The sequence below is a fragment of the Dasypus novemcinctus genome, chromosome 20 (assembly GCF_030445035.2).
Source record: "Dasypus novemcinctus isolate mDasNov1 chromosome 20, mDasNov1.1.hap2, whole genome shotgun sequence".
NCBI lineage: Eukaryota > Metazoa > Chordata > Mammalia > Cingulata > Dasypodidae > Dasypus > Dasypus novemcinctus.
In genome coordinates this window covers 31,087,846-31,103,942 of record NC_080692.1, presented here as the reverse complement: position 1 = coordinate 31,103,942, position 16,097 = coordinate 31,087,846, and the positions used below count along the sequence as shown (strand labels likewise).

The 16,097-nt window shown below is 35.2% G+C and overlaps 1 protein-coding gene across 1 annotated transcript; it reads left to right on the top strand.

Annotated features, from left to right (window-relative positions):
* The first annotated feature begins 3,114 nt into the window (after window positions 1-3,114).
* Window positions 3,115-10,803, top strand: CD69 (CD69 molecule). Its single transcript, XM_004451184.4, has 5 exons — window positions 3,115-3,250; window positions 6,281-6,403; window positions 7,410-7,609; window positions 7,963-8,066; window positions 9,696-10,803. The coding sequence occupies exons 1-5, from the start codon at window positions 3,187-3,189 to the stop codon at window positions 9,802-9,804; spliced, it is 600 nt and encodes a 199-aa protein (XP_004451241.1). The 5' UTR covers window positions 3,115-3,186; the 3' UTR covers window positions 9,805-10,803.
* Window positions 10,804-16,097: the final 5,294 nt, after the last annotated feature.

The window sequence follows — 16,097 nt, the reverse complement described above, 5'->3', positions numbered from 1 at the left end:
TATAACAATGAAATTATTGTTGCAGCTCAAATGTTAGTCCTTGCCTGATGTGCACAGGGAGTCATTTAAGTGACACTGAGATTTTGAGAGAGAAAGAGTTTATTCAGCAAAGGATATACTCATGAAGACAGGAAGGCAATCCCTCAAATCTCTCTCCCCAAGTTGGAAGTGCGTAAGGTCTTTATGAGATTGAAGAGTGTAATATTGGGGAATATGGAGATGGACATCATGATGACTCACGTATTGCCTGACTAGAAAGTAATGTTTTGAGCATGATGAGTGGATTAGTTGAGATGATGGGGTTAGAATTAGTCTAATATCTGAGTATGTGCAGATTGATTGCATACTTAACTCATTGGAAGTTTAAGGTTTAGGCTATTGCCTATATCAGGTGGGCTAACTCTGATTAGAATTTGCTTGGTCAGGTCTGGGATGAGTCCTGTCATTCTTCAATAAACATGGAAGGCTGTGTACAGGAGTATCAGACTTTAGGGTTGCAAAATAAGACAGGGGATGCAAACAGATACAACTACAAGTTGTTTGTTACTGTTCAGTTACAAGGTAAAGATTATGCAGTTAAAAATATAATATCATCATTAAAGAAACAAGACATCTGGGTTACAGTTTAGTGAGTTACATATATTGGCTTCAGGCTATTTTTAAAAGTTTAACATACATTAAGGCTATATTGCAATATATCAGAGTGTTAGTAAGTGCCTAAAATACAATTTAGTGGACTCAGACATTAGTTAATTTATAATTGGTTATATTATCTCATACATTCTTCAAAACATGGTATATCTAAATAGTGACAGAGTGTGGACTTAAACCCATCTCTCAACTCTAGAAGGATAAACATTTAAAAGGTGGAGCCTGCTTCAACCCAGTGGGATTAGCAAAAACATGAGGAATAAGTTCTGCTATTCCCTTAAGTATGAAACTTACCTAATTTCTTCATTCTTCAGCAGTATTCAAGAGCACCCTTCTACTCCAATGGCAGTCTAAAGACATACATTTCTCAAATTTACAATCCCAATGACCTCCCTGAGTAGCACCCCACATTTTGGGATTTTTCTAACTTTCATACATATTTTTTTCATCCATTCATTAATTAATTCCTTCCTTCATTCAGCAAGTATTATTTAGTATATACTAAGTTCCAATTATCATACCAGGTGTTAAAGACACAGGAGGACAAATCAGACAAATTCCTTGCTCCCAAGGAACTTATATTCTAATAAGGAATGTAGATAATAAAAATTATATAATATGTAATACAAAATTTTGAAGAGAAAGATAAATGTAAGTAAAGGCATAGACTGTGAGGTTGTATTTTAGCTATTATGGCAAGTGAAGACTTCTCTGGGTCTTTGATATTTTTGTGAAATAGCAAGAATTTACTCTTGGAGAGGACATTGGCTAGTAAGAGTGTTAAGAGAGGGAGGCAAGGGCCATATCATGTGTAAAATTTTCTTTTTAACTATGGAAAGATATTGGAAAAATGGTGATTTTTATTATAAGTATTGAGGTTGGAAGGGGGGATGACTTGAATATCCTCACCAAACTGTTATAGCTTAATTTTAAACAATCCCTTTGGGAAATATACTGGAAAATTGACTGAAAAATAGAGTGGAGGCAAAGAGACCCTTTAGGACCAACATTTACCACCTTGTGTCCTAGGTAGACAAACACATCTAATGACCCAACTACAAGAGGTGATTGTTTCAAACCCACCTTAGCATAACATTTTTGTAAAAGCTTTATTCCAAAAAACAGAATGTCTTTAAGTGATATTAATGAATAAAATTGTAGGCACCAAGATCATTAATCAGAGTAATAACATTGATTCCCCTTAAACCATCATACACAGGGAATGGATGTGGCTCAAGCAGTTGAGCTTCTGCCTCCCACATGGGAGGTCCCTAGTTTTGTTCCCAGTGTCTCCTGGAGAAAAAAACAGAAAAATAACAAGCAAAACAAACTCAGGGAACGCGATGTGGCTCAGTGGTTGAGCACCAGTTTCACACATACAAGGTCCTGGGTTTGATCCTGGCCCCCTGTACATCAAAAAAATATCATCATGCACATAGAGTCTACACTTATTTTTCTTAATTGATCTTAATCATATATTTGGATGAGATTGATATGATAGCTCTATATTTTTTATAACAATCATATTTACAAATATCCAGATCTCCAAAGATAGTTGAATGGAAAAACCTAGAGCAAAGGGCCAATATAGGAGAATAAGATATTAGACAGGTGAAACAGAGGCAGGGTAAATGAGAGTAAAATATGACAAGAAAATTAGAAGGAGAGAAATGAAACAGATAGTTGAAGGTAAACTATTTTAGAACATAGCGAGGAAGTTCCAGACCACAAGCTTTCCTTTTCCTGCACTAAAGCAACTATATACTAAATGATTCTCCTAAAGGGGTAGTCTAAAAGAACCAGTCCCCAGGGAGGAAATGAATGATACACATAACTTCCTAAGTAGAATTCTTCCAAGCTGGATAGAGAGATCTATGTGGGTAGAGATCTTGTAATTCTTGTTCAGCAGTAAATCATCTAGTCCCAAACGGTGTCAAGTACACAGTGGATGTTCAATAATATTAATTGTTAGATGTATGATGAAATGAATGAAAAAGGTACCAAGAAAACATTACACTCTCATTCTTCAAAATATTTTAGTCTCAAAGATAGGAATCCCAAAGCAAAGAGGAAAAGTGAATGATACAGAAGATATATCCAGAATTAAACCTCATAAACTAAGGCATTCTACTGAAATCCATAATTTTAAATGTTGTGCTTAGATTATGCTGTCTCCTAAGTTATTTGTTATTTTCTCCAGACTTAAAGAAGAGTATCTCAGGTTCTGGAAAAATCCCATTTGCCTCTTCCTGCTACACCTAGAGTTGAGGGAAAGCATATTTCAGACAGCAGGGAAAACCCATACCTCACCACAACAATACATCATGAGTTGTCTGGGCCACTGGAGCATAAATTAAAAAGAACCGGAGTAGCTGAGCAAGTAGGAGGCAAGAGGAAGGGGGTGGAGACAGCGTATCGAAATATAAGTGCTGAGATGCCGCAGAGACCCAGAGGCCGAACAAGAGCTCCGGCAAAGGTTTTCACTGCAGAGTGATTTGAACTGGGATTAACTAGGGGATCTTGAGCAGAACTGAGATGAATTCTGAAGAGTGTTCTATATCAGAGAACAGCTCCTTGCGTCCTAAGAGTGGAGAACAAAGTAAGTTAGATCTGGTTTCTTACATATTGGTTGTGTATATATATATGTCATATTATATATTATATATAATGATAAGTACTTAGGGGAAAATGTGGCCTTTTTTTGAGAATTTGATTAGGTTCTGTTTCAGTCAGGATAAAGCAGAAAATGGGAAGATATGAGAAGAGAGGATAGCTGAGGCTTGACAGGAACCCACAGAGGTGAATTCTAGCAGACTTTTAAAGATCCTTTTCATTGTTTCAGTTTACATTATCTCAGTTTTTTAGATTTAATTACAAAACTCCCTTTCCCAGCCCAGTGCATACCCTGTCATTTCGGCATATCCCCCTGTACATACTCTAGAAAGCATCACCTCTCCATGGGAAGCTCTGTGTTCCCTATAAATAATCTTGATTACCTTCCTTAAATCTTTTGTTTCCTTTGTGCCTCAGCCTGAATTCCTATGACAGTATCGTCCAGTGGCTGGGATTGTAAAGGTTTAGAACCTTTGACAAAATAGCCATAGAAGTATCCGAAGTTTTGAAAATTCAGTCCTCTGCTTCTGTACCTTTATGGGCCTCTTATCTTCAACTTGATCCTCCTATTTCTTTCTTCTAATCACAGGCTTCAAATTCTACAGCAATCTTTTCCTTTATTATTCTTCAAAACTGATTATCTTGGCTATTTTATATCCTCTATTTATCTCTTCTGTCCACATATATACTCTATTTCTTATTCCTAGAATTTCTCCCATTATTTTCCCATGTTATTTGCTAAAAAGCTTTCTTAATTTTTTCCCTACTTATCTCTGTTCTCCGTGATTAATGAGGTACACACACAAAAAAACCACTAACACTTAGAAACTAGAGTATACTTGAACTGAAACCAGCTATAGGAAGTTATTTTTTTTTCTAAGCATGTGTCTCTTAGCCTGGATTGTTGTAGAAGAGCATAGATTAAGCTCTGATAAATCTATCTTTTTCCTAAGAACATGAATTCAAGTGTGGGTGACAAGTACGAAGACTGCAATTTTTCAGGGAACCAGGCAAACCATAATTTATAGTGCAGTTGAGCAGCCAGGAAGAAAAACACTGATGACAGAACTAGCCAACAAATAGCATAGCTGAAAGGAGGAAGACCTGATGAAGGAATTTTTAACTTTTACTGATTTTCTGTTGAGTTTTTACTCTTTGCTGCCCTGGTAGTTGTTTCATCAGCATGAACAATCATTGAACATCACCCATGGGTGATTCAATAGGAAGTAGGTAGATTGATTTTCAGCTTCTACATTAGTGGACCAGACCTGTTATCAGAAAGGAAGGGTGCTGTTGGGAAGTGTTAGTCATCCAGGAGATAAACCACTGTGAGTAACAGTAATTCTCAATAGTGGACATAAGTACCATCTAGGAGTCATCTCCACAGCTTAGGCACTGGGGAAACGGATGGACCCAGCAAAGCTCTGGAGTGTAGTTGGCTGAGTGGGTACTTGCTATGGAGCCAGGACTGTCGCCTTATTGTCTGAGCAGCATGAGAGACTCTCACATGGTGAGAAGTGAAACTAGACAGAGCTCTGAACTTGCTACCCTGCCTAATAAGGACTGCTTCCGGTGATGACTGAGTCGAGGTGAAAAAGGAAGGTCAGCTTTGAGAGGCTGAGGGAAATAAAACTAGACAGGAATAAAGTAGCGGTTTACACAAAGATCATTCTTAATTGTAAAATAAATCTTTGACTTTGTTTCATTGTTACACAGATGGGTAAGTGAAAAAAATCAACCTCTATCCAATATTTAGTCTATAATACTGCTTTGGTTCCTCTTTTATTTTAACTTCCATTGGAAAATTCAAATATTTTATTATTCATTCACAAAAATATTTTTAGATGAGGTAGACTTAACAGTGAGCACACAATCACAAGTATAATTTCATGAATTTTGAAAATTGTATAACCACAACTCCAATCAATATTTAGAATATTTCCAGCTTCTCAGAAAGTTCCTTTCTGCCCTTTTCCAGATAAAAGCTCATAATACACATAAAGACAACCACTATTTTTATTTCTATCACCATAGCTTAGTTTTGCCCATTTTTGAACTTCATATATATGAAATTCTACAGTATGTAATCTCTTGTGGCCAGAAATTTTCATTAAACATGTTTTTTGAGATTCATTCATGTATCTGGCCACAAAAGACTACATACTGTAAAATTCCATTTATTTGTTACATGTATCTTCTATTATTTTTTTCAATTGCTGATTAGAATTTCCTTGCATGGATGTACCATACTTTTTACCCATTCTTCTATTGGTGAATATGTGGGTTACAGCTAGGATTTGATTCTTATGAATGAAACTGCTATGAACATTCTTGTACAAAGCTCTTTGCAGGCATGTTTTCATTTCTCTTGGGGATATACATAGGAGCAGAATTGCTGGATGATAGGACAGTTTTATATTTACTTTTATGGGAACAGTTTTCCAAAGTATTTTTCCATCTCATAATTTCACCAATAGTATATGAAAATTCCAATTTCTCTAATCTTCACCAACTATTGGTACTATCAGTCGTTTTGTTTGCAGTCATTCTAGCTGTAGATATTTATACATCCATTCAATGATTTATTTTATTACATTATCCACATTTATCCCTATTTTCATTTTCTCTCTTGCACTGTAAGATACTATAAGGAGGTTAAAACATTGTGCCTGAATATTCATTTTATGTCTTCTTGGGTATTTAGATATTTAATAAATGTTCTAATTATTATCGAAACCATAAAATTATGATAAATTTAGCATTCGAATAGCTTCTAAGTACATACATGGGGGAGATATTTTAGGGTTGTAGTTTTATGCGTAGATTGTTTAATTTCTAGTCACCAACAAATTCCAAATTCACTCAACGTTTGGGGAAAATGAACTTACAATTTTCATACAAGGAGATGGAAAGACATATTTTTTAAAAATTTAACTGCCTCAAAGGGAAAATAACAAAAGTTCCTATCTTACTTCTTGAGTCTGCTTGAATTCATGAACAACTTTCTCCCTTACAGGGACGGCCGCCAGCCCCCATTTTGTGACACCTCATGAAGGGTCCCTTCAGGTTCCTGTCCCATGTGCTGTAGTGACTGTGGTTTTCATCACCTGTTTAATCATAGCTCTCGTCGCCTTAGCAGGTGGGTCAGCACCTCATGAATTCATTCAGAGACTCCTAGGTGTACACATCCCTGCCCAGCTGAATCAATGGTGGTTGTCTTGGTCTAATTAATCAGAAATAATGGTTTATTTAGGATTATCACATATACACTATATGACTGATTTCCTAAATAATACTAAACATAATTCTATATTCCTTTGATGATTAAGGCAATACTTTGGAGTTTTCTAGAACTCTATTATTAAAAGTGTCTATCATTAATGCATCTATACAGGAGAAAATTCTATTTGAGCAGATGTCAAGATCTGGAATGAAGGGAGCTGCTTTGCCTGCCACATAATGGACATTTAGTTAGTAAAATTGTGGGCCTCACATACATTGTTGTTAAAAAAAAAATTTTCTAAGCCATAGATTCTTAAAGAATTGGCCCACCTTTTGTCTTTTATCAGAATGGTACCTATGTGTAATTAGGACTATATCTAGAAGATATCAGAGAATCTGTAGTGAGTCATATGGTATCAAATACATATAGCTGTACTAAGCTATATTTGTGTGTTTTACAAATATAATTTTATGAAATACCTCCAGTCAATTTATGTATTTTAACTACTTCTCTACAAATTCCTCTCTCTTTCATCTTTCAATTTATTGTTACATCTATCCCATTTTTCAAGTTTCTCCTATTCTGCATTATAATCACTAGGAACTTATAATATAGTTTACCCTTCTCTAGTCCAGAGGCTCTTCTCAGAATTTTTCTGTTTTCCTGCTACTTTCTGACATTATGACCAAAAGGTCCCCTCCTTATCTCTCATACCCTATGCAATGATGAGTAGGCAAAATGGGGGTAAGGAGATAAGCTAAGGACATGCTTTTTTTACTTACTTTTCTCAGAATGCTCCTTCTTAGTGCTCATCCTGTACTTTACCTGACAGTACAAAGTCCCATGAACTGCTTAGCTTGTGCATGCTGTGGATATTTGGTTCCTTTTTTTTTTAACTAACAAACCATTTTTCTTTTCACAGTGGGCCAGTACAATTGTCCAGGCCAATATATGACCTCAGTGCCATCAGACAGCCTTATCACTTCATGCTCAGATGAGTGGGTTGGATACCAAAGGAAATGCTACTTTTTTTCCCCTAGGAAAATGAACTGGACCTTGGCCCAAAGCTCTTGCTCAAAATATGGTGCTACTCTTGCCCTCATTGATTCTGAAAAGGACATGGTAAGATAATAGTATTCAAAAAGTTTCATAAAATATTTGTGTATGTATACATTGCAATCTGTGATTTTCCTCTTTGTTCCCTTCTAAGAGAAGACTTGTATTCCCTGTAGGAAAAGTGAATGTCAGAAAGTCATATGCTTAGCCTGAGGCCAAATGAGGGTTCAATCTAGTCTTTTACAATCGTTTTGATTGCTTAATTTCAAAGATCTGGAATCTAAATGAGCTGATTCTATATAGAAGTAGTAAGCTATCATCTTAACTATTGCACCTCTAACTACGGCTTCTGAGAAATAGGATTTATTATATACTCATCCAGAGCAGTTGTTTAACATATACTTTATAACTTCTTCCAGATATTTCTAAAACAGTATGTGGGTAGAACTGAACACTGGATTGGACTGAAAAATGAAGATGGTCAGACATGGAAATGGTCAAATGGCAAAGTGCTTAACAATTGGTAAGTCTCTAGAATTCTCTTCACATTCCTAGTCTGGCAACCCAGAGAAACCATTTTCCTTCTCTCTTCTTTTGAAAGCACTATTTAATAAGAGGATTTTGCTCTTTATTAGCAAAGTTCTAACTTCTTTTGTATGCTTTTGTTCTTTGAAATATTTTAAGGAGAAGTTTATTATTATCTTTTTATCCCCTTGAAGTTCAGACAATAAATTTGTTCTCAGTGATCTTTTATGTAAGTAAAAAACAGTTAGTTTGGAAATATTCCCTGTATAATTGTAATGACTAAAAAAATAAACCCAAATTCACCATCATATCCAATCTCATGTTTATATTTCACTGATGAGACAGTTGCTGAAAAAAGAATTCCCTTACCCTTCTCCAGTTTCCATCTCTGTGTGGACAAAGAACAATATTTTCAGTGGTTAATTAGAAGCTTCTATGGTCCTGAGAGAAAACTTGACTCAGAATTGAAGATGCTGAATCTATTTTTTTTTACTCTTCGTAAAACCAATTTTTAAATTTTGAGGAACATTTTATAGATTTAGTGTTCATTTAAGCCACTTGAACATATTGAGTTGACTCGATTTCTAGAAACCTAAATAACTTTATGATAATTACGAATACAATGAAAATGAAGGTATCTAGAACATAGAATCTTTATTATTTTTTAAGAAGCATAAATATTACATTGAAAATATAGGGGATTTCCATATTCCCACCCCTCCTTCCACATCCTTTCCCCATTCATACCATCTTGCATTAGTGTGGTACATTTGTTTCAATTGACGAACACATTCTGAAGTACTGTTACTAACTATGGTCTATAGTTTACATATGGTTTACACTTTGCACTGCAGAATTTTATAGGTTTTGGCAAAATGTATAATGGTCTGTATCCGTCATTGCAATGTCATGCAGAACAATTCCAATGTCCCCCAAACGCCCCTTGTTATATCTATTCTTCCCTCTCCATCCCCTCAAAACCTCTGGTGACCACTGTCTTTATATAAATGCTGCAAGTTTTTCTATTGCTAGAATAATAAATCTACTTTAATCCATAGTTGCAACCCCCCCTTATGTTTGTTTATTCCTCAGTCTTGAGGATTTGGGGGGGGGGTGATGCCCACTCTGCTTTGGATTGAGATGGTGCTTAGATCCCTTGGGGAAGAAGGGTGTCTTACTTGCAGTTGTAGATAATCTGTTTTTTGGGATGGGCATTGTCCCTAATATGTGTCCCATGATTCCATATCTAAGGAAGAGTTTCATGGACCATAAATCCCCTAAAAGTGTATGCACAAGTATGCATAAATGTTGAATGTGTATACTTTCTAAAGTGTTTCTTAAAGGGCCTGTGAACTCAAACGTGTCAATGGATCTGTCCTCTGGGGTTTGCCAACCAAATGAATTGGGTTCTTTGCCCTTAGCTCTGAATTTTCTCCCCACATACCATTTCTTTCAATTCGTAGCTACTGTCCATGCAGATTAGTCTACGATTTTTTGACTGATGGATGTGCCTCATGCTTTCCTACTAAGCAAAAAGTCAGAGGCTTCAGCCACCACAAAATTTCTTCTCCTGTAAGTGAACAGAAATGATGAACTGAAAATAACTCCAAGTTTATCTATTTGGTAGGTTGAACCTTACAAGATCTGAGAACTGTGCATTTCTAAATAGCACAGGGGTCAGCAGTGAAGAATGTCAAAATACTTTACACTGGATATGCAGCAAACCTTCCAAATAATGAGGAAACATATTCACTTCTGGACTATCATGGAACTATGGAACTAGAAGAAATGGATGCCAGGAGATGCCGCTATGTGGTCACAAGTTTTCTCTAAGGACTGTGTGGGAAACCTTCATATAATTTTGGAAACCTTCTTCCAAGCAGGTTTAAGGAGAAAAGAAAGAGATTCTAGGAAAACCTGCACTGTGGAATACTCCTGCCTTGAGCTAAAACATCACAGATTTATGGAAAACCATGCCCAAGAATGAGAAGAATGACTATACAATTTTTCAGATGCACTTTATGATTTTTAAATCTAGAAATAAGAAAATAACTAGATTTAGTGTTATTATTTATTGTTGAATGGCTGCCAACAGTCGAATGCCCTTAATGCATTTGCACTAGGTGAAGACATGAGACGGTGGTATCAAAAACTGAATGTAGACAAAGGGACTGGGGACAGCTCGGATATTTGGTAGAAATGCATTTCTTAAAGTCAGAGAACATTTAAAAGTGGACGATTACCTATGAAATTGTGTTTAGGAATATTTCTCTCTTTTTAGAGGAGCCCACCAATTTACTTTGCAATTTTTGTGCCTCAAAAGTGTGATGTGATCATGTATTTATATTTGTTTGTTTGTTTTTAACTTCCTCAATGCATCTGGTTTCTTTCACTGTTACATATTTCTTTACCTTTAAAACCTTCTCTGCAGTATTTGGCAGAGAAATGACAAAGACAATATGAGGAAGGCTTAGAAAACAGATTAAAGTATTGGAAAATGTGCAATAGGTGCTGTGGCAAATATCTTTATGGAAAAAGTCTGAATTGTTAAAAACTGGACTAATACCAGGCTTATCTTATGATTTCTGCCTTCCTCAATCAATTATATCATGTGCAATACCTCATGTGAACTATTTTCTTTGTGCAATAAAGTGTGTTTTATTTGTTTATGTTTTGAATTTGGTACAATTATAAGCTGCTTTTAGGTGTGTGAAAATAAATTTAGAATCAACAAAGTGGTTTCCAAGTGTCCAGTCCTTCAGAAGGCATGAAAATATCATATTAGACAGCAAGAAACAAGCAAAATACTCTGACACTAACAAAAATCTTATCTATAATAAAACATTAGAATTATAATATTGCTTATACTTTAAAAAAATTGTTTTCATACATCTGTATCCTAAAGGGTCATGCCTAATTTTCTATATTTAGCAGGTGCTCAGTAAATGCACGTCTAATCGATTTAAGGGAATTTGACATTTTAAATAATTTCTTTGTTTCTACTTTTTTTCTTTTGTTGTTTATCACCCTCATGCTGAAGAGACACAGAGAAGTTAAGAGACACCTGTAGTTCCTTCAGAATCAATGTGAGGAATTGTTCATAAACTTGCCCTCACTCCAGTAAGACAAAAGTTGATCTTCATAGCTAATGCTCTGAAAGCATCTTGTTAAATGCTGACGTGCTATACACATTTTACTTATCTACATAAAATAGTTAATTAAATAAAAACAACTGTTTAATATTCATGTGATATTTTAATCAGAAAGAAATTAATTACCTCAAAATAATTTTATAAATGTATTTGCAATATTATCCTTCTTTGAAATTTGGAAAATATATAATAAATATCTTTAAACCATTTGTCACAAGCATGGCATACTGAAAAGAAATGTGGCTTCTAGACACTGCTTAGTGATAAATACTGCACAAGTTTCTTAACCTGTGTGCTTCTTGGGTCCCACAGCTATAAAAAAACAAATGGCCTCCTAGCTATAGTGTCCTATCATTAATAATATGCCACCAAATTTCCAGTACTAGAATAAAAGCTTATTCTCAGTTTTCATAAATTTGACCAGACTGTCACACAGGAAAATATATTGAAATGAAAATGCAAATGAAATTCTGAGAAGGTATTAGTAAATACATGGCCACAAAAACAGATTGTGTAGATTGGTTTAGTGTAACCTTTTGGAAAGTGGTCTGACAATACCTATCAAAAAACTTAAAATGATAACTTTCATTTTATGCATTAATTGTCTTTCATGAAATTTTAAAGGAGTAATATTGGATTTGCAAGACATAGTATACAAAAATGTGTACTAAAGGGCTGATTTTAATATTGAAACATCAAAGCCATTCGATAGCCCAAAAATAAGAAATTGGTTAAATAAATATGATTTTACTATATGATGACGGGTTGTTCCAACATTTAAAAAATAATAATGGTGAAGAACATTTATGTTTGTGGGACTGTAGTCTAACGATTATTGCTAAGCTAGTTAAAAATAACGTATACCACAAGATTCCATCCTGGTTAATACTAATTGTTTTTATATACCGAGAGAGAAAACAACCTACAAGAGCAAACGCAATTGATCCTGAATATTAGGTTTTACCTGAGTATTAGAAATATAGGCAATACTTAGTTTCCTCTTTGTGCTTCTCTACAGATTCAACATTTTCTAAAATGAATACTTCTTAATAAGAAATCTTAGTCTAAAAAAGCACAATACAGGATCATAAAATGAAATAATTTCATTATATAGTTTTCTACTTTTTAGTGCTCAACTACAAATATGGAAAATGAGTTTGCTTCAAGATTCCCCCCAAAAGTCCCTGTGCTAAATTAAGTCTGAAAGTTCCCCCATGCTGCATAGGGCACCAGGCTGCGCTGCCCTCTAGTGACTAGATACCATTACTGCACATCTGTTTTAAGCAGCTCACTATCAACAGCCTGTGTTGCAATGCTCCAAAATGTGTTCATTATTTGCAAACAATGTACCACACTAACGAAAGAAGTTGACATGGGAAAAGTGGGGGGCGTGGGGAGTGAAGCATATGGGAATCCCCTGTATTTTTTAATGTAACATTTTATGTGATCTATATATCTTTTAAAAATACATTTTAAAAAAATATTTTTTAAATTGTGGATTGTTCTTTATACCCAAGTGGCCTTTGCATGTGAGCGAGATCACGTGATTTTAGTAGTGCCTCGTTCTCAGGTTCATGGAATGGAAGCAGTGGCAGGCAGCACTCTCGACAATAGCTTTCATATTTTCCCTAGCTGTAAGAGGAAATAAGTGATGTGACAAAGAGGGGAAGGGGGGGGGAGTTAAATTCTCATAAGCCTTGACCCTAACCATGTTTCTCAATATCTTTTTTGTATGTGGAAAATCTAATAATCTAATAATAATAATAACCTAATCTAATAATGTATGCTAAAAATGTTTGCACATACTAAAGCACTGTTTTACCTTAAGCCAAGGTACTTGAAAATTTTGTTTCTGAGGCCCAAGGTTACAATTTTCTTATTATGTTATATATAGTGCTAATAACTTAAATCCCACATACAGGAAATTACATAAAATATAAATGTAGAGTTCAATCACTTTCACAAAGCAAGGTCCTATGAAACTACTGCCCAAACCAAGAAACAGATCATTGCTGCTACCAAAGAAGCCCCTCCTGCTCCTTCTCAATCTCCATCCCTTTTCTTCTACCCAGAGATGCAGAGGGATTTGTTTTCTTCACTTCTAAAATCTGTTTTCGAGGTTTACTTTTGAGCCCTCTATGAATGGGACCCATGGAGTATGTATTCCTCTATGGTTATCTCTCCTTCTTCATAATATTTTAAGTTCAAACCTGTGGTCAATATTATGTGGTTGAATTTCATCCATATTTTTATGTGTTACTGTACTTAATTACTTTTTACTAGTTTATTTTCTTATAAGAATAGGGGCAATTCATGGATCTTCGGTTGTTTCCTGTTTTCTATTACTTCATCAATATCCTGATAAGGAGATCCTTCTACCTTTCTCATTGGGATATACATGTACTAGTTTCTGTTAACAATAAGCTGTGGTTGGAATTGTGTCCCTCTAAAAGCTATGTTGAAGTCCTAAACCACTGTACTTGTGAATGAGGCCTTTTGTGGAAATAGAGTTGTTACAGATGGACTTAGTCAAGTTAATATGAGGTCATAGTGGTTAGGGTGGGCCCTTGTATCACTGACTGGCATCCTTATTCAAAGAGGAGAAGAAACACAGACACAGAGAGAAGGCTATGTGAGATGGAGATGGGGATTGGAGTTATGCTGCCACGAGTCAAGAAACACCTGGGGTCACCAGAAGCCAGGAAGAAACAAGGAATGATTCTTCCCGAGAGACTTTGGAGTGAGCATGGCCCTGCTGACATGTTGATTTCAGACTTTCAGCCTACAGAACTGTGACAGAATGCTTTTCTGTTGTTTTAAGGTGCCCAGTTGGTGAAAATTTGCTGCAGAAGTTTTAATAAACTAAGGCACTACGTACCTGCAGCATGTAGTGTGGGTACGTTCCGTTATAACAGACAATGCTAAATAGCTTTCCAAAGAGATTCTATCAATTCATATTCTCATCAGCACTGTATAAGTCTTTTTATTTTTAGTTATTTTGGTGAAGGTACAGAGGCATCTAATTGCAGTTTAAATCATTTGCATTTCCTTTATTATTACTGAAATTGAAAGACTTCATGTTTATTATTCATTTGAACATGTTTTCTATTGTGCTTTTTCAGGACTCTTGCACATTTTTCTTCTCAGTCATATTTTTGCTGATTTATAGGCATTTTACCTATCTATATGTCTATACCTTTATCTATAGAGAAGATCCCTTTATCGATTATATATGTTACAATCTCTTCCATTCTATGACTTGGCTTTTCACTCTGTTAATGGTGTCTTTTGAGAAACAGATTCCCTAATTTAAAAGTAAGCAGTTTATGAATTTATCATTTTAAAGAAACAATTTCCTAACGTGGGAGCATGTATTTTCTCATGGTCTTTTAGATACCTTATTGTTTCATGATTCACATTTGGATACACAGCCCACCTGGAGTTATTTTTCTTATATGATGTGTGAAGTTGTAATTTTTCTCAAATAGTTATCTAGTGGAGCCAACACCATTTAGCAAACTGTCCTTTCTCCACTGCTCTACAGTCACCATCATAACAAACTCTCTAAACTCTCTATTCTGTTTCAATGATATATTTGTCTATACTTCTGCTAAACTACATTGTCTTAATTACTGTCAATTTATAATGAGCCTTGGTATATAACATGTTTCCCCATTTTTTTTCTTCTTCATTATTCTTGACTTTTTGTTTCCACATAAATTTTAGACTCATCTTAGCAGTTACAACAAGAAACATGGTGGGATTGCAATGAATTCATAAGCCAAGTTGGTGAAAATTGACATTTTTATTTATTTTTTCAGACCTGAGAGATACTTCTTATTATTGTTGACATTATTATTTTATAAGAGCAATTGTAAGTTTACATAAAAATTATACAAAACTACAAAATTCTCATATTATCCCATCCTCACATAAACAGTTTTCCCTATTATTAACATTTTGCATCAATGTAGTATATTTTTAAAACTGATGGAACAATATTATCATAAATACTGTTAACTAAAATCAACATTTTTCATTAGATTCCACTCGTCATGTTGTAGTTCTATGCATTTTTAAAATTTTTATTATGGTCACTTGTATACAACCTAAAACTTCATATTTTAGCCACTTTCAAATATCCAGTTCAATGGTGTAAATTATATTCTCAGAGTGTTTAAATAAAGAAAGGAATGTGCCCAAGAGAAGAACCCTGCTTAACAGATGGGAAAACCTGAAAAATTCTAAGAGGACAGAATAGAGAACTTAATCCCTGCTCATGATTTAATGTTTATAGCCTTTGGTGTAGAAGCCTTGCATATCTCTTTAAATTTGCTCACAGCTAGATTACATGTGTGATACCATTATGCAGGGCATCTGGGGACGCAGAATGGCCACCTCAAAGATGTCCACAGCCCCAGAACTGTGACTACATTATGTTGCATGGCAAAAAGGACCTTGCAGTAATTAAAGTTATCAGCCCTCAGATATTGTCAGATATATCGGATACATATATATACACATATATAGTTAGATATTGACCATTTATAGACCTTCAGAGATTACCCTGGATTGCCTGGGTGGTTCCATTCTAATCACAAGCCTGTAAAGGCAGAGAAATTTCCTTGGCTGGATGTATAGAGATGAGGCAGAAGATGTCAGAAGGATTAGAAACATGAGAAGGACTTGACACGTCATTTTTGGTTTGGAGATGGAGAAGGCAACATGGTAAGGAAAGATGGGGCTTCTAGCTGGCAAGGAAACAGGGACAGTGGCCCTGCATTCACAAGAAACTGGTTTTGCCAACAACCTGAATAGTCTGAGAAGGAGATTCTTCCCCAGAAAGGAACACAGCTCTGCTGACACCTTGATTTTGG

Excerpts from the sequence above, each read along its gene's own strand:
- CD69 (XM_004451184.4), top strand. The coding sequence starts at position 3,187 with ATGAATTCTGAAGAGTGTTCTATATCAGAGAACAGCTCCTTGCGTCCT. Across the intron at positions 6,404-7,409 it reads AGCTCTCGTCGCCTTAGCAG|TGGGCCAGTACAATTGTCCA; the intron begins GTGGGTCAGCAC and ends TTCTTTTCACAG. Across the intron at positions 8,067-9,695 it reads GGCAAAGTGCTTAACAATTG|GTTGAACCTTACAAGATCTG; the intron begins GTAAGTCTCTAG and ends TCTATTTGGTAG.